The 21,445-nt window shown below is 39.7% G+C and overlaps 1 protein-coding gene across 5 annotated transcripts in view; it reads left to right on the forward strand.

The window, feature by feature from the left end:
- The window catches only part of Cep128 (centrosomal protein 128), a 335,390-nt gene extending 318,811 nt beyond the window's left edge, over positions 1-16,579 (forward strand). For all 5 annotated transcript variants that reach the window (XM_057783389.1, XM_057783390.1, XM_057783391.1 and 2 more), the window contains 2 exons: positions 6,262-6,361; positions 15,493-16,579. In XM_057783389.1, the coding sequence (XP_057639372.1) occupies positions 6,262-6,361; positions 15,493-15,629 (237 nt within the window). In that variant the 3' untranslated portion in view covers positions 15,630-16,579. The remainder of the gene's footprint in view (positions 1-6,261; positions 6,362-15,492) is intronic.
- The last annotated feature ends 4,866 nt before the right edge of the window (positions 16,580-21,445 follow it).

Below are 21,445 nucleotides of genomic sequence, written 5' to 3' on the forward strand. Positions count from 1 at the left end.
CCGACTTCTCTCCTGTTACTGCTGTCATGTAAGAAAGAAATGCAACATCATGTGTGACCACACCATTGCAGGGAAAGAAGTGTGAGCAGGAAGCAGGCAAATTAGATTCTCATTCCACCCAGGCCCACAGCCCTTCTCCTTCTGTCTCCCCCGTGACACCGGCAGGACACAAGGATCCACTTTCTAGAAACCTGTCAAGAGTCCAAGCCACCCAGTGTGGACAATTTTAAGAGCACGATGTAATATAAAAATATGCGAATATAATAGTGTACTAAGCTGACCAAGCTAATTGCGCAGAGCCTGATCTCCATTTGTATTTAGAATTCAAGTCAAAGTCCAGCCCAACACACTCTCACTGACTCTCTGTAGACAACAGAAGCATTTCATGGCCTCTTTTCCACCCAGCCTAATTGAGTTTCTGTAGGAAATGCAGTCTTCCTCACAGCCCCAGCTGTTTCAAATAGAACAGAATGTCCACAGTGAGCCAGTAATACAGCATCACTAATCTGAATTCACGGAGGAGCGTGGTTTGCTCAACAACCCCTCCATTTGTTACCTTTATCCATACTAAATATATGGTTTTAATTAACATTGGAATGTTTTGATAAAATCATAGACAGTGTACCCCTTTCCATTCTTCCTCTTTCTGAGAAGAAAACGGTGGGTTTTTTTTAACTTACAGTTGAAGAGTTGGTGGCCGCTTCTATTTGAAGAAGCAGCTGTTTCACAGGATTAGAGGAGCGAGGTGCAGTGTTGATAATGGCTTTCCACAGTCTTTGTGAAGGGAAGGCAGAAGTTGCCCAGGCCCTCGGCCGTGTTTGTTCAGTGTAAGCATGTGTGTGATATAAGTCCCTGGCTTGCTCCTGGAAGTCACTTCTCTCTCACTGAATCTCTCTGTAATTTGTTTATGCCTTGCTCATAGCAATTAATAGCATTCTGCACTTTCTCGAGTCAGCTATTTCTGGCTCAAATCTGCAACACTAGCTTCTAAAACATGCTGTGTGCAACTAGCGCAATCCAAGATTGTAGGTAATGCATAAACATTGTAGTTTTGATACTCCAAAACACATGACCAGTGTAGTAGTCAGACAAGTTCATGGGCATTGCTTGGGAGTAGTAGGAGCAACCACGGGAGAGTTTAAGAGAGCATTAACCCTTTTATCACTATTGTGTCATTTGTAGCTACCTTTTCCCTTCCTTGATAAGAAACTAAATGTAAATTGCTATGCATCCCTCAACCCAACCAATTTGTCACTCTTTGGAGAGAGCCTTACATAGTGTGTGAAGTAAAAATTTAAGAATATATAGAAAACAGTAGTATAAATATAAATGAATATGGAAGTTTAAGAAATGCCTTTTGCTGTATGTCATGGCATTTTAGTATGGGCACTGTCTGTTTTACTTTTGACCCCAGAATAAAGAGCAAGCATACATAATAAATTGTTGATTGTATTCTAGGTTAAAACAGTGTAGGAGTCTAATGAAAGTCTAATGGCCATTTTTTTCCCAATAATTCTTGGGTGGAACATCCCAAACTTTGTTTGGAAATCAAATCATGTGGAAATATGAATCATTGTATTCCTTTAGCATCAGCTGGACTTACATGCTGCCATGTCTAACTATATTATTTAATTTTTTTTAAGTTAAAACATTTTTTTAAAAAATACAAATTAAACTGCAATTTTTTTCTTAATCTGAAAACAGTTATGGATCAGAAGTGATAACTCAGTTAAGCACATTGTTTTATCCTACTATAGCTTTATGCTCTATACCCTAGTTCTTAGGCATAGAACATAAAATTTTATGTCATAATGAAATAATTACATTTGCTATTATTGATAGAAAAGTCCTAAAGAGCCATCCAATGGTCTTATCTAGCACCGTCTTTTCATGTTTTTTATTAGTTCTTTGGGAATTGCATACAATATACTTTGATCATATCCAATCCCCCAGAAATCCTCCCAGATTGACTCAGTCTCTACTACCTGCAAAACTTGGTGTTCTCTTTCCTTTATATCTTTAAACTCATTAAGTCCAGTTTGCAAAACAGTATTTTCATGAGTCTAACTCTAGTGATGAAGGTTGCCAACATGAGGTTATAGCATTGTTGAATCGGTTTAGATTTCCTGTAGAAAAGATGGACTGCCTAGTTGGCAGTTCTGTTCAGATCTGTTCAGATGAAAAGTATTAGTAGGGAGACTATTTAAAGGTGATCTGGCTGCTCGGGATGACTCATACGTATAGCTCCTGCACTCGAGGCTGAGACAGTAGGATTGTAAGTTAAAGGCAGCCTAGGCTACATGACTTTCTCAACAAAGAAAAAGAGAAAAGAATACCAAAAGTACCTGCAGCTGTAAGAATAGCGATCTCCTATGTGCCAATATACACTCAGTAAGCAGATTTTAATTTCAGTGTGTCATCATATATTCTAGTACCCTCTTACTACAGGTGACACTTTGGGAAATGGTGGAGGATTGTGGGTAGATAGGTAGAAAGGTGGGTTGCTGGTGAAAGTCAGAGCCCCATCCTGGTGATTAAAATCTGAACAAGGAGAGGTACAAATTGAGACCTGAATTGCAAACTGTAAGGGAATGTCCAGTTTGAACTTTCCAGCAGAATGAAGTTTGCTGAGGAAGAAGCTGACCTCTCTGGAACACTGATGGAATACAGATGGTCACAGAGTGGAGTGGAAATAGAGAGAGCGCATTATATAACAAAAGGAGTTTAGGAAAACATTCATGCCACAGATCCAGAAATACATGCATTTTAGTTTCCTTTCCTCCAGAGAGAAGAGATTGATAAAACCTTAAAATTAAATGCATCACTTAGAAACTTTGAGCTGACAGTGTCCCTCGGAGGGAAGCATTTGGTGTACATCACTAGATAGCAGTCATTAGATGTCACCTTAGCAGAGGAACTCAGTCAAGTTGGAACCGCTTTGAAGAAACCAATTACAATGCGAGTTATGAAAGAGAAGTGGAAGAAGCCCAGGGAAAATACTAGAAAATGCAAGTTCTTTCATCCATTGAATTTTTGCAGAGAGTCTGGGTTATTCAGACTTAAGATAGCAATAAAAACAGGGCCTTGTTTTAAGGATAAAAGAATTGTTATAAGGCAGAAGCCAGGATTATTAACATTGCAAAGAATCTTTCTTTTTAATAAGTGTTTTCTTCTTGGTATTAAAGTGCTTGATTACATATAAATAGGAATTAAAAAGAAGCGTTGAATTTTTGATCACCTTGTAAAATATATTTAAATTGAGATTCCACAGATTAAATAGCAATATAGGAGTGCAGGAGCAATATAGGAAAAGAAGGTACTCTTTTCATACTCTGGCATCTTGATTGTTGAAAGGAATTATGAAATAATTTTCTCTTATAGTTTAGTTTGACTGATTAATTTTGCTGGATCTGTTTCAAGATTATATGGAAAATTTGGACAATTTTAAAAAGATTTTATTTTAGTTTTTTAAGTGTGTGTGTGTGTGTGTGTGTGTGTGTAAGCATGTGTGTATGTGTAAGCACTTGTGAAGGTCAGAAGGGGGTGCTAATCCCCTCTTTCTGAGGTTACAGGAGTTTTGAGCCACCTGATGTAGGCACAGGCAATTAAGTTTACATCTGAACTCTTAATGGCTAGGTCATATCTTTAGCTCCCTCTGACAGTATTTTGAAGACATGAAATGTTAAAACTTAAAATATGTAGTTAAGCCTCCACAGTTCTTGCATATAAAGAAAGGAAGTATGAATATTTGAGTCATGAGTAAGCCATGTGGAAGGAAGGAGTAATTCTTCCAGTGGAGCCTCGGAACACATGGAGCAACAGCTACCAACAGAACGCAAAACAACAGCAAGCCTAGACTGAAATGTTACCATTTCTTTTCTCATAATTGAGGCCATTAGCAGAAGAATCAATGAAGACTAGAGTTGCACCACCAACCAACAACAGCTAACTGAAACTTTCAAAAAGTCCTTCGGAACTAGGCAAAGTATACATTGAACATTCTACAAAGTAAACTATGTTATGGGTGATAAAAATTATTTTAAAAATTTTAAGATGATTAAAATTAAAAAGATTATCCACAGTGAGATAAAACCAAAAATCAGTAACAAAAAGCTGTCTGGGAAATACCCCACTATTTAGAAATTAAACATCATACTTGTAACTAACCCATTATGGCCCAAAGAAGCAAGCCAGAGGAAGCTAAAAATATTTAACTATATTAAAGTAAAAGCACAACTTATTGAAATTTGTGGGATCAACAACTGCAATGAAGCATGAAAAATATACTATCCAGTGATTTCACATCTAGGAAATTACAGTATGAACAAACCTCTTTGTAGCAATGCATCTGTCATAGGAATAAAATCCTGACTAAACCGTAAGAGTGGATATTAAGAGTGTAAATGAAGCTGTGATATATAATGGTGATGATGGAGATACAGTAATATTAGGAAAAGCAGGAGGCTCGTGGAGATGAGTAATAGATCCTGTGCTCTATTACATACATGCAGGGACTCGAGGAATGAGAAGGAAACAAAAACCCTCTTATAGAAGCGTTTATATGTGTATATACTTTTTATTTTTACCTTCTTGTTTATTTACATTTATGTACAATATATGTGATCCAAAAAACAAACAAAAAACTGGTTGAGATCCAAGAAACCGCAGTGAATTCACCAGGTAGTCATGTTATATCAGGCCTTCCTACAAGGACAAGTGCATTTGAGGCATCTTCTTAGACCACCTTGTTGACAGTTGCTTGATGTGAACTCTCCAGACACCAGCTATCTTTAGCCAGTCTGGTTTTCCCACTGTATGTTTCAGATGGTAGTCACACCTTATCATCATCCTTCTCTTTACACAACTTCTGTTTTCTTTCAATGATATTTAAGAAATTTAACCTTGGACTAGCGTGATGACTTAATGGATTGAGGCCTTTGCAATCAGGCCTAATGATATGAGTCCAATCCCAGATTCCACAAAGTTAGAAGGTGAATACCAACTCTAGAGATTTGTCTTCCAATCTACACACACACACACACACACACACACACACACACACACACAGAGCTTCAAATGCTTGGACCTTTGGGTGCACACACAAATATATTTATTTAAAAATTAAAATTTCAAGTAAAAAAATGTAGCTTCTTCCCACACTTAGACTTCACTTCAGAATGCTGCAACCATGAGGTCCTCTTCCTTCACTTCCTAAGCTCTTTCTGAATCACTTCCGGAAATCCCCCCTGCTGCTACCCATGTAGTAGTGTCTTCATTGAGCTCTACTCAAATAGTTCCTGAACATTACCTCCAAGGGGCTTCTTCTTTAGCCTAAATTCCATGTTCGTCTTTTTGTTGTTTACTGTTATTAAAGTGTGTATCATGCTTCTAATTACACCATATTTTGTGTAGTTTATTTGTTTAATGAATGCCGTTCTCCTTTGGAAAAAATGAACGTTTCCTGGTCACACAATCCAATATCTTACTTGTTCCTGCCCCAGCACATAGTACATTCTACCTCCTATTGTTGAATGAATCGGAGAAGGGGAATAATGAACATAGTAAATAATTTGAAAAGAATCATAAAAATTGCAATTTCACTACTTATTTAAGTTTATCAAGTACCTGTTTTTAATCTGTTTAACCAATGAAATTTTTTGAAGTTGTCCTCTAATAGTTAAGAAAGACACATTTGTGTAACATATGAAGACAAGGACCTATTATTTATATTTTTAATTAAATATTTGTTGGATGTAAAAGACCATATTAATATAATCATACAGAAAGCAGTCTGATAAAATGCATTTTAAATGTAAAATTGTTTTATTGAACACTGTCTCAACCTAAGAATATGTCATAAGGAGTAGACCTAAATATGGAAAAGGTACTTCTCCCAGTGTTATTTATGGGGACCATCTAAATGCCAAGAAAGATAATGGCTGAGTAAAGCATGGTGTGCCCAATGGATAGTGTGCAGGTAACACTTAAGTTGAAGATTCGGATAATGTAATGACTTCAAAATGTTTTCAGCCAAATGCAGGGAACATATAGCTTTGTAAATGTGTCTCTAAAGCCCTTTTATGTATGTGTCGTGAAGAAGGCTGCAAAGAAATGTCATGCTGCACAGCAATGAGTGCTTTCTTCTTCATATATATAGCTTGTGTATTAAGGTCCAGTTTCACGGTCAGTACATTTATATGACGCTCTTTTGTCCATGCATCTTTTGATCTTGGAACTGAAGTGTGGTACTTTCTTTCTCAGGATGACAGGCCCTTTTTTGGAGGTTCCCACATCCGTGGCCTAGATCACTCAACCTCTTGGCAGGATGGCAGTTCCTTGCTGTCTAGTCCACACTTCAACTGTAAGTAATAAAGTCTGTTACCAGTTATTAAATTGGATTTGTAAAAAAAAGTATAACTCATGGGGAAATTAAATTTTAAGGCTAGTACATGATAGTAATATTCATGCTAAAGTTTGAGAAAATTTTTATTATGAATTATAAAAAATTTTTTTTAAAGTCCCCCCAAAACACCTCTGATGGTACCCAACTCACTGAATTGAAACATGGAATTTGTGTTTAGAATTCAAACATTTTAAAAAAAATTAGAGTAAATTATCCAAAGTAAAAATGTCTGTTAAACCAATTCTTGGTTTAAAGATTGTTAACTATAGATGAGCAGATAAAGTTATCTCTTAACAAAATGGAAATCATCAAAACAGGAATATATTTGCATGTAATTATTCATAAATATTTATTTGTACAAAGAGTAAGCATGCATACATGTCTACACACTAAGTTTCACTGTTTCTACTCTGTGGCAACAGTAAGATGTGATGATTCGCTAGCCCAGGACCCAGTTACCACAGTGCTTTCTCTCCTCTTGCCTTCTGCAGTGGGTGTCTTTCACAACATTCAGTGTCTATGCGTTGTACTTGAAGTGATGTGGGATTCCCCTCTGTATGATGTGAATATGTTTTATTACCATTAGTTAATAAAGAAGCTACTTTCGGCCAATGGCTTAACAGAATAGAGCTAGGCAGGAAAACTAAACAATGCTGGGTGAAAGTAGGCGGGGTCAGAGAGAAGCCATGCGGCCACCACTGGAGACAGATGCCTCCTCTGGAGCCCACCGAAACTTTGTGGTAAGCCATGACCTCATGGTGATGCACAGATTAATGGAGATGGGTTATTTTAGAATGTAAGAGCTACCTAACAATGCGCTTAAGCTACTGGCCAAACAGTATTGTAAATAATATAGTTTCTGAGTGATTATTTCAAGTCAAGGCTGTTGGGAAATGAACTAGTGGCCTCCAACAACATTGAAGAAGGCATCAGTCCTATGGTTTTAAACGTGTTTTCTATTTTAAACAGCCAAAACTCAATACAAAATTTTTAAATAGGACAACAAATAAATTGATTTTTTATCATTTGAGTAACTTTTCATTTGCTGATTTTTTTTAATCCCCTCCACCACAGACTGAACTGAATGGCGGCACGAGTGATGTCTGCTTTGTTCACCATTGCTTCCTTAGTTTGCCACATAATTCTTGGCATATATTAAAAGCCCAATTAATGTTCAATTAAATTAGGTAAATGAATATACAAGTCCTTTTTGAAGTCTACTTTTATCTAAGCCATCGGGATTCAAATATTATTTAATAGATTCTAATTTGCATAATAATTTAGTTCTTCAATTTATCATGGGCCTGGAGGGTTATACATTAAATTTGATAATTCTGTCATTTAAAATAGCTAACCTGCTATAAAATAATATATCAGAATAAGTCTTAGAGAAGTAGGTCAAATTTAAACGTGATATCTCTCATTTTTGCTTATTTATATTCATGGATTCATTTAATAAATATTTATCAGTTTCTGACAAATGGTTTGGTTTTCATTATATCATGATTATTTTATTCCCAAAGCTAAGCATTTTGTCTTTCCTATCTTAATCATTTTACCAAGTGATTTTGTATTTGTGTGAACCCTCTGCTATTCTGATGTTGCGGCCACTCTTCAATATGGATTACATCTCAAGTTGGATATAGCATTGCAAAATCTGGTGTGTGGCTCTGCCAGAATTTGTGTCTTTCACATTAAGTAATGTAAAACTTTTCTCAGATTACATGGACATTAGAAGTCCCACCCACTGATAGACTGAAGAGCCTGGAGATAGTGACCAGGGGTGGAGAAGAACAGCCATTTTCCACTGCTGCTTAATTCTGTTTAAATGGCTCCTAAAACAACGTAGTTAGAAGGTGTTGTAAGAACTATCAAGGTTGTTGGAATTATATATAATATTACATAATAGGCATTCAGAGAGACTACATTTAGGTTTTGATTGTACCATCTTGTAGCCAGCCTTGATCGTTTTTCCAATTAAGATATTATTTCTCATAAGCAGACGTTATGGGGTTCTATTCAAATGTAGTGGTTCAAAAGTAAATAAAATTATTAAGTATAGGAAAAGGTATTATTGCAACATAGTCTGAATGAAGAACTACTTGTCACTGCATATATTATAGGATGTAAAAAATTAATTGAATTCCTCCATTTATTATTTGAGCCTTATAGTTTACTCTTTTTATTGACAAGTTTTATTTATGATTTTCCTGCCACAGTTATATCTATCTCCTCAGTACTTCTCAAAATTTAGTTAACACTGAATACTTCTGTTTTTGTGGCAGACTAATTGCACTTAGAGAAATTATCCTCTGACTTCTCTTTTTACTGAACACCCTTAAATGGAAAACTGCCATGCCCAGCAGAGAATAGAGCAGAGCCTTTGTCAAATAAGATAATTAGAGGTGTCCTCAGATACTAAAGCTAGAGACTAGAAGAGGGAATACAGGCTTTAAAAAGTCTCAGAATTATAAAGTAGGATGTAAAAATGAAAGAAACTAGACAAATGGGAAATAAAATCTAGGAAAATGTGAAGTAAAAGAAATGGGGACCAGGAAGAAGAATGGGATAATAGAAAAAAATTAGGTTTTTAGAAAAACCAAGCGATGACAAGATAGTTCAAGTGGGTTAAGGCACTTGCCACCAGACCTGATAACCTAAGTTCAATCCCTGGGCCCACATGAAGAACAAATGTTCGCAGTCTGTGCACTGACCTCCACTACCTCCACGTGCATACCGTGGCACGTGTGTAGCTACAAACACATGTTCTCTCTCTCTCTCTCTCTCTCTCTCTCTCTCTCTCTCTCTCTCTCTCTCTCTGTCTATGTGTTTAACACACACACACATACATATACACACTAATAAATGTAATTTACAAATTTGGAATTCAGGGAGGGGCTGCAGAGATGGCTCACTGGCCCTTCTTTCAGATGACCTGAGTTTCCATTCCCTGCATCCACACTGGCCTGCAGCTGTTTGTAACTCCAGTTCCGGGGGATCCAAGTTTCTTGTTCTGGCTTCTGCAGGCACCAAGTAAGCACATGGTGCACAGACATATATGCAGGCAGAACACTAATAAACATAAAATAAAACAGTAAAACAAACTTGTAAAATTTAATTAAAAATAGACAAGACACGGTTCACAGATTTGGAGTTTGGGGAGAACAAAGGAAGCGTGCAGACCAAGAGTGAAAGGGCTTGTCTAAGCAGTCTGTGATACATATGGCACCAGACACTTGCTCAGGCCCTTGTTTCCTCACTCCTTGCTTCTATGGAAATACACTGAGGAGAGGGAGGTTAGTGTCTTTCATCTTTGTGTCCCTGAAAATGGAATCTTCCATTGACAGTTGATCGAGGCTTTGGCTGACTATGCAATTCTAAGTTTGACCAGCTACAACATTCCAAGTTGAAAATTATTTTCCTTATGAGGGCATTGAAAAAAAATACTTCTCCCAATCCAAAACTGCTGTTGAAAATCATAAATATTTTTCTCCTATCTTTTAAAGTCCTCTTCTGTCTTCTCCACCCCTTTTCCTTCTATATCCGGTTTCCCTTTTCTCTCCTGACCTGGGAAACTTGGAAGATTGCTGCCCTTGAAGCCCATTGACTTTGTGGGTTTGTGTTATTCATTCTTCTGTCTTCAGGATTAGTGACCCTTAAATGGGCACTCACTTTTGTCCTTTTATTGGAAATAGCTTTTCTCATATAATGTATCCTGATTATAGTTTTTCCTCCCACTACTCCTCTAAGCTACTTTTTACCTCTCCTCTCTTTCTATCTCTATCCCATTTCTACCTCCCATTAGGAAAAAAAGAGGCTTCTGTGGTTCTGTGGGAAAGTAATAAGAATGACTAACACATTACAATTGAACAAAACAAACCAACAGAAGGAAAAGAGCTTAAAAGAAAGCACAAGAAGCAGAGAACCACTCATTCACACACCCAGGAATCCCAGAGAAACAGCAAACTAGAAGGTATGATGTTAGTGCAGAGGACCTGATACAGAGCCGTGAAGGCCCTGTGCCTCAGTCTCTGTGAGTTCATAGGACCTTTAAGCCTTTTGATTTAGAAGGCCCTCTTTTCCTGGTGTCCTCCATTCCCTGTGCCTCTTAGACTCTTTCTGCCTCTTACACAGGTTTCCCTGAGCCCTGAGGGGAGAGATTTGATGGAGACATCCCACTTAGGGCTGAATGGCCCAAGGTCTCTCACTCTCTGCTTTGTGTCTGCCTATGAGTCTCTATATTTGTTCCCTTCTGCTTCCCTGGCCCAAGTCAGTACTCACACTTAAAAAAAAAAAATCTTGATTCTTTGGGAATTTCACACCAGATACCCCAATCCCAACCCCACCTCATCTGCCCTTCACCTTTGTAGCATCCCCCACAAAAGGAAACCTTTAAAAGAAATAATAAAAAATAAAATATAAATAAAAATAAGAATATTATCAAAATACAAACAAACAAAAACCCAAAAGACCAAAAAATACAAAAGCAAGCAAACAAAAGAGCAGAGAGCTGTCCTTTCCCCTCACCAGCTGCAGCACTCAAGAGAGTGGCCTCTGCACCTTGCCTGGACAACACAGTAGAGCTGGCTCTGAAGCTGTCTGTGTGGGAGAGTGGACCCTGAGGGCATGAAGGAAGGAGAACCAGTCATTGTTGCAAGGGGTGAACTAGCCTGGACAATGCCGTCTCACCCTGGTCATGAGTCATGAGGATAGGGGAGAGCTGGCGGGCTGGCCAACAACACAACTACCCAAGCCCAAAACTTGGGTTATGAGTTGGCCCACCCCCAAATCCACCCCATCTGTGATCTGCTGGAGCACATGAGGGGCTGTACCTGTGGACCTAAAACTACAAGATCCTCACAACACAGTACAACAACAAGATGTCCCAGAAGGAGTCCCAGTGAGGGCCCAGCACTGATAGTGTAGTAGAAACCAGAGTCCTTGAACCGGACCAATGACTCTTTGGGATGAACACTTCCTAGTAAAGATACATGGATAAAAAGGTAAACTGTGTGTCATACTGCGGCTTCTTTTTTTTCTCTGAAATTTTATTTTCTCTTATATTTTGTGGGGAGGAGGTTACAGGGGCAGAGGGCAGATATGAAGGAATAGGGAGATGAATGGGGCTGAGATGCATGATGTGAATGATACAAAGAATGAATATTTTTTTTTGTTTTGTTTTGTTTTTGTTTTTTGAGACAGGGTTTCTCTGTGGTTTTGGAGCCTGTCCTGGAACTAGCTCTTGTAGACCAGCCTGGTCTCGAACTCACAGAGATCCGCCTGTCTCTGCCTCCCGAGTGCTGGGATTAAAGGCGTGCGCCACCACCGCCCGGCCCAAAGAATGAATTTTTAAAAAGTTAAAAAACAAACAATTCCCTCCTCCATCTCTCCTGCCTCTCCATCTCCTCTTCATTCATCTTAGTGGCGTTGGGAGCTTCGGCATGGTACAAAGTACACACTTTTGTCCAGACAACTTTACTTGCAACGTTCGTTGTATAAAGTGTTGTTGGTTGGGCTCCAGGCCTCTTGCTTCTAGTACACCATCAATACTGGACCCTCACCAAAACTCCTGCAAGATATTCTGCATGATTCTGCCTGGAATCATGGAGCTCTTGTTCAGCCACTGGGGCAAATTGTCATAGAACAAAAGCAGATTAAATTAATATGAGTCAATTAATAAACTTGGGGAGAGAAATAAGAAGAGAATCATTGTTACAGTCTACCTATTAGGTGGTTTCTGAGCTGTGTTTATTTACATGGTCATGAAAATATAAACACTCAGTATTGACATAACTGAAACTTCAGCAATAGCTATTTTAGAAGGATGGGTGTGAAGAAGTGGGTGGGTGTGGATAATGTCTAAAAATGATAAATCAGAAAATAGCATTTTAGACTTTTTTATATAAACGGAACAAAGAATGACATTTAAAGAGTTGCTTGTGTTTGCCTCTGGAGGATTCCAAGAGATGCAGTGGGAAACCCCAGGTGTTCTCTACACTACTTTGAAACTCCTTGATGTAAAGATGTACACTTTGGTTAGACATGAGTCTTATAAAGACAAATGCTACCACAAAAACCTCAGTTTTTATATCTGACCAGCAAATGTCCAATTTTCTTATTAACTTCTAAATTGAGTGTAAAATCTGGCTTTGGAGCTCTGAACCATTTCAACCTGTGTGGAAACTTGGCGAAGAGATGACTGCAGCCCTATCCACGTGGACGGACTTTGCTTTCCGGGTCCACAGAGCAGGCTCTTATTGCTTGTGATGGAATACGAACTGCATGAGGCCGCTTTTGTCCCGTGCCATGGAGTCCAAGGCACTCATTCTGCCGACGTAGGGGCTCTGTCAAACTGTGACCAAACCGAACACAGAAACATGGACCATGGAAAAAACAAAGGAAATGGGAAAACACTGCATAATTTGTGGTCTCTCGAATGCTCCAGCATTAATGAAAGTTTGTTTTAAGAAGTAATTTATGTCAGCTTTGTGTAGTTCGGGTCAATTCATGAGAAGGTGGATTCCCTCTGCCAGGAAGAAGGGAAGAAATGTATAAATTGTAAGTTTATATTGCCATTGGAAATACGAACACAGAAATCCATTATTAAAAGCATGATCACTAGCAAATTTATCCTGGCTGGCTGGAAGCTGTTGCCCTGAGTCAGGATCCTCTTTTAGAAGACTGGTTCCATTACCTTCAGCCTGTAGACAGTGGGGGCTTAGTCAAGAGAGCGTCACAATGTCGGCTTTGGGAGCCGTCATTTTCACTTTTTATAAGTGGCGACTGGCCGCTGGTCTTCATGTGTAGCTCCTTTGAGATGAAAGGCACACGACCCCAGGGCAGGTCCCTCTCAGGGCTGAGACTAGTCTAGACTTGAATGAGGTCTGTAGCACTTTGGTCACTTCTAGAACTCTCCAGCTTTTGAGACTAACATGCTTAATTTCTGTGGAATTGATGTTTCCAAACCAAATTTTAAAATAAACCTAGATTGCAAATTGTCTGTAATCTTAAACTACCCCAAAGAGTAGAGTTTTTAAAAAATAAATGAGTGGACCTAAGAAAAGTACTGTGTTTTTTTTTTTTTGTTTTGTTTATTTTTGCAGTAGGGCAAAACATTATCTAGAATTATTATAGAATTTAGAGGTGAGTTATAGATTTTACTCTAACTTGATACTTTCAGAAAAACAGTTCAGTAAAAGTTGTCTTAAAAAACTATTTTACCTCCTATCTCAGTTTAGATTGCTAGGAAACGAAAGCTTGGCATCTTGGTTTGTATTTTGAAGGACATTTTATATCTTTTGAATGAAAAGTAGTCCACAGAATAACAGAAACTAATTACTATACTAATGGTTCAAGGTCTGCCTAGTCTGCCTAGTTAATTGTGAACCACTCCTTTTTAAGTAATCTATCCTACATGGTCAATCCCAACAATATGTGGCAATAAAAATGTTAGGGGTGCTGATAACATAAGAATGATGGCTTCTTGTTCATCAAAGGATCATTTATTGCTTGGAAGTATAACATATCTGCCTCTTTTTTTTTTTTTTTTTTTTTTTTTTTGGATTTTTCGAGACAGGGTTTCTTTGTAGCTTTTGCTTCCTGTCCTGGAACTAGCTCTTGTAGACCAGGCTGGCCTCGAACTCACAGAGATCTGTCTGCCTCTGCCTCCCGCCTGCTTCTGCCTCCCGAGTGCTGGGATTAAAGGCGTGCGCCACCACCGCCCGGCTCATATCTGCCTCTTTTATTTGCTTATTTTATGAAACTATGCTTTAGTTCAGTATGTTAACCAGTTAAGCATCAAATATTTTTAAATGATTAAGCTCTGGTTTTGTAATTTTACAAAAGGGTTTCTTTCTCCATGTTCTCTAAAAAACATCTAAAAAGTTTGCAATTGGCTGTCTCTTTAAAAACTCTCTTAGGGTGTTCACTTGCATCAACTTGAGTGGTTTGTATACAAGGCTTTGAGATCACTTTTGAAGGAGGCAGTAATGACAGACAAGGTCGTCTCATCTCAAGGAGAAAGAAGTAGTGAATAATAAGGGTGGGTGGTACCTCAAAGGAGAGTGAGGAAGGGACCCCAGGACAGGAGCATGAAGTGGGTGGTCATGGGGTGCATCTCTGGAAAAGCTACAGTTGACCCAAAACTTGGGGGAAAAAAAGAGTAAAAAGAGCTAGCTGAGTTGAAATTGGGTGGGAAAAGAGATCCTTGTACCAGGAGCAGAATATTCAAATGGTCTGGGGAAAGGGGGCGTGGTCTGCCAGGATGGAAAGGAGATTGAGAGGGGCAGCCACTGGTAGGGGCCTCGATTTCATTCTAACTTCAGCAGAAGCACAAAGATGGGGAGGCTGTGCAGGAACAGAGCGTCCCTTGTTTACTTTTTAGGAAGGTAATTCTGATTAAACTGGTTGAGGACAAGGTAAAAGACAGAGAGGAAATGGCAGCCTGGGCTGAAGAGACAGGGATGGTGTAAAGGAAGACACAGGTGACTTCTGGAGACGGGATTGTGAGGACTCACTCCTAGATAACATAGAAGGGACAGGCAGACAAAAGCAGACTCCCGGAACCTGTGTGGGTGGACATACTGGTTCTAAGACAGAGTTTTGTTATAATACATACTGTATTATTGCTTTTTAAGAGTAGTGGATGAGCAGGGATCTAAGAGCTGAAGCCTGGAGGGAAAAGATCACAGAACAGTGTGATTCTGGCCTCAAGCTTTGAAGGGAGATAAGAAAAACAGCAAAGCTGGATTCTGGATCTATTGCTAGTAGCCTAAAGGGTGTAACACAGAGGATTCCATGAAAGGAGGCCTTCGGATTTTCTCCCTGTAAATTCTTTGTGCTTGTGCCATTGTATGCTGACAAAGCATACTTCTCCCACTCTCAGATACAAGTTTAAAAATTGAGTTTTAAAATCAGCTGTGTTTTTGAAAATGGACTGATTTTATTTATGCTAAAGATCTGCTGCTCGGTGTAAAGTTCAGTTATAGAAAACTAAATTAAATATGATGTTTAATTAACTAACTTCTACAAGATTACTTTTTTGGCCCAAGTTTTATATTCATATTGGTTTATTTTTCTCTTTCCTCTAGCCTTGCCAGCATTTACCAAAAGAGCCATTACCCCAGACCCAGCTTCAATCAAGGAAGATGCCACAAGTTTACCAGTGAATGGAGCAACTCCACAGTCCAAGAAGGAGGAATATGAGAGCAAAATATGCAAAATGTAATTCACAACCTTACTTGAGTATTTTACAAATATCACCCTATGGTTCTTTTTGCCATTTGGCTCAGATTATCCAAAGACACCATGTGGCTTTGGCTCCTTGGACCTGCCAGGCATTGACTAACGTGGCGTCACAGTCAGTCTTTGTGAGTGAGAGTAAGTTTAACCAGTAGAAGTAATCTCGACGTATGAATGGTACACATCTCATTTAGAGGCAGCTCATACAGGCAGAGAAAGCCATCATTTTTTGCTCTATATTTTCCCATTTTTCAGTGTCATACTTTTCCAGCCCAGCCTTGAGTTTATAATTGATGCCTTTCAAAATAGACTGGCTGAAAGGGGTGGGCAAAACGTTCCCTTCAGGTAAAGATAGCCAACAGTTTAGGTTCAGGAGCATTTGGACGTGATTGGTTTTTAAATGCTTTCTCCCTAATCAGTTCCCCTGTGTTGTAACATATCATGGAGATGCCTGTGTAATATTAGACTGCCCTTTAAATCTTCACATCAATCGCCTGTCATCTCAGCAGTCTATCACGTGTAGTTTCTTATACGTACTCCAATTGTCATTTTTAATTGCAAAAAAAATTATAAATGATAGCTGAACCGTAGAGCACTGTGAAGAAGCCACAGCACCATTTATTTATTTGTCATGGCCAAATGTCCCACTGTGAGCACCCCAGGTATAGCCTGGATAAGCTCTGGTTTCCTCTGACTCAGGTCCCAGCACTGCTCTCCTGTGACAGTGGGGTTCACTCCGCAAGAGCCCCTGGATACTTTGGTACTACCTGACCGCTCCTCACATCCCAGCACTGTCAACATCATCGTGTTTGTAAAGCCTCGTGCCTTTCCATGTCCATCTACCAGTGAAGAAAATTTTATATTAAGATGCTAAGCAATGGTCATCATCCAGGAAGTGGGTCCTGCTGGGCCAAGGTGGAAAGACTCTGCACAGATACAGAAACAATAAAGCAATCCTTTGTAATGTACATTGCATGTTGTGTCTGTTAAAACACAAGTGTTTATTGCATTTCTCACATTTTGTGAAACTACTGTATTTTCACTCAAAATATGTCTTGCTACCTTACTGTGACACTTGGGGTATAGAAGAAATGAGCCTTCTCTCTCTTTTTTTCCTTTTTTTAAAATTGATTTTTATTGAGCTCTACATTTTTCTCTGCTTCCCTCCCTGCCTCTCCCTTCCCCTCTTCAACCCTCTCCCAAGGTCCCCATGCTTCCAATTTACTCAGGAGATCTTGTCTTTTTCTACTTCCTATGTAGATTAGATATATGTAAGTCTCTCTTAGGGTCTTCATTGTTGTCTAAATTCTCTGGGATTGTGGTTTGTAGGCTCGTTTTCTTTGCTTTATGTTTGCAAACCACCTATGAGTGAGTACATGTGATAATTGTCTTTCTGTGTCTATGTCAAAAAGTCAGTATTTCACTGCACCATTTCCCATCCTCCAGCTCTTACGCTCATTCTGTTTCTTCCTTCACAAAGTTCCCTGAACCTGGATGGTGGGACACTGGATCTGTCCGAGCACTCAGAATTACTTCTGTGTGCTTTGACCAGTTATGAGTCTCTTTGTTAACCACTACTCACGGCAAAGAGAACAGGGAAGTGAAGGTTCTCTGACCAAAGTTAAGAAAAGCATACGCCTATGTGTATGAACGTAAATATTTAGCTGCAGTTTGATGGTGTGACCATTTACAAAGTAACAACAGTGGGTTCCCCCAAAGACCTATGACCTCCCTAGCCATATTTTTTTAAATCAGGATTACAGTACAAGGCATGAGATTCCCCACTATGGAGCAGGCTTTATTTTTACCTCCCAGAGCCAGCAACTCTTTCCCTCCTTAGGCAGGGTAGCCTGGACTACGTGTGGTAAGAGCCTCACTTCAGTTCTAGAGGGTCAGCCATGTTGCCGGTAGCACTGGGACTGTGGAAAGGTCCAACCTTCTGCACTACACCTGGTCCAAAACTTAATTTGAAGATTGACCTTTTTGGTTTAATAATTTTGATTCTTCTGGCCATCTTTCTCCCTAAACACACTAAACTTCGATTGAAGTTGCTGAAGGCCACAGAGGGAAGGAACACAGCTGGGAGAATTCTGGCTTGCTGTTTTTCCCCCTGGCTGAGGTCATATTATTCCCCTGACCAGTGTCTGACTTGACGGTTGGAAACCAATTGGTTATATAACATTTTCTGTACCCAGTTTCCCAGAACTAGCTTTATTCTTAGTATAGCTTATTGATGTTCCCAGCAGAGAGATAGAGCTGGTAGCAGAGAAGAGCAGTGTGTGATACCGTCCTCATGTAGAAAGTATATATCCACTTAAGAAGCCTTTCTTCCTCGTGCCTATGGTAGATGTCTGCTTATATTTTAAATCCCAACTCAGTGGTATGCGGTTCGTATTCTCAAGAGATCTCATTGAAGGGGAGGAAAAACGCTTGTATGAGAAGCATTTTCTTTCTAGTCTGTAGTAATTGGGACCAAATTTTTACAAATACGATGATCTGTTTACTAAGCAAAGCCATTCCCACTTGTGTTGTTTGCCTCAGGACTTGGGTGCACTATAAACTCAAGTGTACATCGTATAACAGTGTGAGTGAACACTGAGCCAGAGTCCTTTTTGAAAATTCTGATGCCCCCCCAAGGAAATTATCCCAATATTTTCTCCCCGTTTTAGACAAAATAAACAAAGTTTGTGATTTTTCACGGCCTTCACATGAGGAAGCGGTTCTCACGAAAGCAGCTGGCTTTCTTGGCTCGAAACTAAAGCACAAGCCGTAAGCTGAAAAGCAAATCGAAGCATTTGTATATAAAGGCATTCCACCCTCCAAAGTATGATATAAAAATAGTTACCTCTTTCAACTTTTAAGTCCTCAAATATTTAGCAACAGAAAAATAACGTATTCCTATTTGAGGAAAGATATCTAAACCATGGAAGATCTCACTTAGTCTCTTTTCCATATAAACACAACGCATCTAATTGAAGGGTAGGGGAAAAGTGCTTATACGAGAAGCAGGGCTTCAGATTCTAAGCCGCCAGATGCATTCATTGAAGAGGTCACCCTTGCTTTCGATGAGAAGCAAAGCAATCCAGTCTGCACTGTCTGGACAAACCAGCTCCACCCTCCCTCCAACCCAGCCTGCCCCATCTTAGCTCCTGTTACATCTGTGCCCGTGTCCCACCTGAATCCACACCCAACACGTGTCTTACTACTTCCCCAAGCCAGTTGGCCTCCAATGTCTCCTAGCCATGCAGTTTGCATGGAAAAATTGGCTGGTGGGGGTAGGGAAGGGTGGCGGGTGTAGAACCTCAGTTCTTTCTACAGTCAGTATGCATTATAGATAGAGATGAGAGGTTCATGTTAGGTGTCATTTTCACTTGCTTCTCTGCCTCATTTTTGGAGACTGGTTTCTTATTTAGCCTAAAACTCACTGATGCTTCTAGACTGGCTGGCCAGCAAAGCTACTGCCCCAGTCCTTGTCTTACAGGTTGCTGGGATCAAAGTAAAGGCCTCATATGTTCAGGATCTTCTGAGACCCCCATCCCTAGAAAAGTCTTTGTTTGTTAAACCACACAATTTTTAGTGCTCCTGTGGTTGAAATCCTAGGAGCACTGTAGCTGGCAATCTTTTCTTCCCTGGCATAGCTCTCCATAGGTTAACTGCAAAGAGCCTGTGAATAGAAAGTTTCCACCTTTAATTTTGTTCAACTGTCATACCCTACAATTGCTGCTGTTTTCCCATCATTATATACAGCCATTTGCACATTGTGTTTATTTGTACATCAGGTCTCTGCGAACCTATTTATATTGCCTTTCTTTGCCGTATAGCAAAAAGAACAGGTCCAAAATATGGGAAGAGTTGCAGATGAGATTTAAAATTTTAATTTTGAAATCGATGCCCTCTGTAAATTTTTTCCCTTTCTCGGATCATCCTGCATAACTCTTACTCAGTGTTATCCCTGGGGTTGTAGTAATACCCGTTTGCCCATGTTTGCTTAGCACTTCGCTGGGTAAGGCACTGAAGGCTGTCAGGAATGCTGTAAACCGAGATAAACAGAGGCAGCTGGGTTGCCTTCAACAACACATTTTGAACTCTTTGTTGGTCAGGAAGAAAACTGTCTCTGAGGAAGGGTGTGGGGGTGGGGGCAGAGCTTTGTGAGGAGCCCCGTTGGGCTGTATGCATGATGTAAAGTTTGTATCTGCTCAAGACTGCACTAATCTGTAATATTATTTCTATACCTCTTGCTGGCAGCTCGGATCTGGATGCAAATGGTCTTCTTCCTAGTAATTTTTTTTTGTTTTTTTTGGGGGGTGGTTTAGAGACAGGGTTTCTCCGTAGCTTTTGGTTCCTGTCCTGGAACTAGCTCTTGTAGACCAGGTTGGCCTCGAACTCACAGAGATCTGCCTGCCTCTGCCTCCCGAGTGCTGGGATTAAAGGCGTGCGCCACCACTGCCCGGCTTCCTAGTAGTAGTTTTTTATCTGGGTGTCTTATGCCTGTCTGTCAGTTTCAATTTTTATTTATGCTGCCATTAATCCCACTGGGAGGGAAGGTCCATGCTTGATTTATGACTGAGCATTTTCAAAACTTCCCAAGCTGTCAGTCACCAGAAGCGGAGCAGCTATAGTGGCAAAGCCATCCACCAAGGTGGCTTTCAAAGGGTAGGTGCTAAAAGAGATTTGGAGCAATCGGGGAGTTTTTATGCCTTTCCCCCCCTCGTCTATGTAGATGTATTGATTCTAACAAGGTACTTCCTGCCTAGAGTCACAGGCAAAGGAGACTCCGCCCAACAGCTGCAGGCTGGAGAGACCTCTCACATTGCTGGCCAAGGTTCATTCGGTGCTTTGCCTGAGACCACAGCCAATAAAGCCAGTGTGTGCGGTGGAAAGAGTTTCCCATTTTTTTCCATTGGAGAAGTCTTTTGTGAGGTTAGTTTGACTGTTCTGAATTAACAGTGGTCAGTGTTTTAATTTTAGCTGCATGTAGTAAGCCTGCTGATTAGATTCCACTGAGGACAAATCATAGTTTGGTGAGGACAATACATATCCTGAAAGCATGTGTTCTCAAAGCATGGCCACAAAACTAGCAATAGCCTATCACCTTGGAAATTTCTAGAACTAGGAACTCTGACTATCCTTAAATCTACTGAACTGGGGCCCTTTGAAGGCAGAGCCAGCAGCCAGTGCTATGCTAAATCCGGGTGATTTTGTTGGTGGTTGGTTTTAAGAACTACACTTCAATATTCATTTGATATTAGCCTTCCTGGTATTTTTTTTTAATCCTCCCTCTCAGGCAATGGACAGAATTATTATTTAACATTGATTCCCAGTATTCCATATTGCCACCGGGAGTCCCAGTTCTGACTCCAGTTCTGAGGTTCTCAGAGTGAGGGACCTAAGGCAGCTTTCAAGGATATCCAACTTACACCTGCTTCTCCTAACTGATTTCTATTAACCAGGACTCTGCCTTCTAATTAGGAACCATCACTAAAGCACCCACTTAAGACAGGACCTATACTGTGAGGCTCACTATTATTTGAAGCATGCTCTCTGGTTACCTAGGGGATGTAATTATTTATATAGTACTTTCAAAATGAAACTTCAAGGCTTACAAAATGCATATGATTCTGCTTCCCCTCCTCTGCCAGAGCTCGGTGATGAATGGGGTCTTATGTCAGAAAGTATATACTTTTGCTTGGGACTTGCCCTTTCACCTGAAAAAAAAATCACTATTTCCACAATTTGGTTAATTATATTCAGTTCCAATTGTGAAGCTATTGCTTACCAAGTCGTGTTTACTTGGCTAGAAGA

This window comes from Chionomys nivalis, chromosome 10 (assembly GCF_950005125.1).
Source record: "Chionomys nivalis chromosome 10, mChiNiv1.1, whole genome shotgun sequence".
In the NCBI taxonomy this organism is placed as follows: Eukaryota; Metazoa; Chordata; class Mammalia; order Rodentia; family Cricetidae; genus Chionomys; species Chionomys nivalis.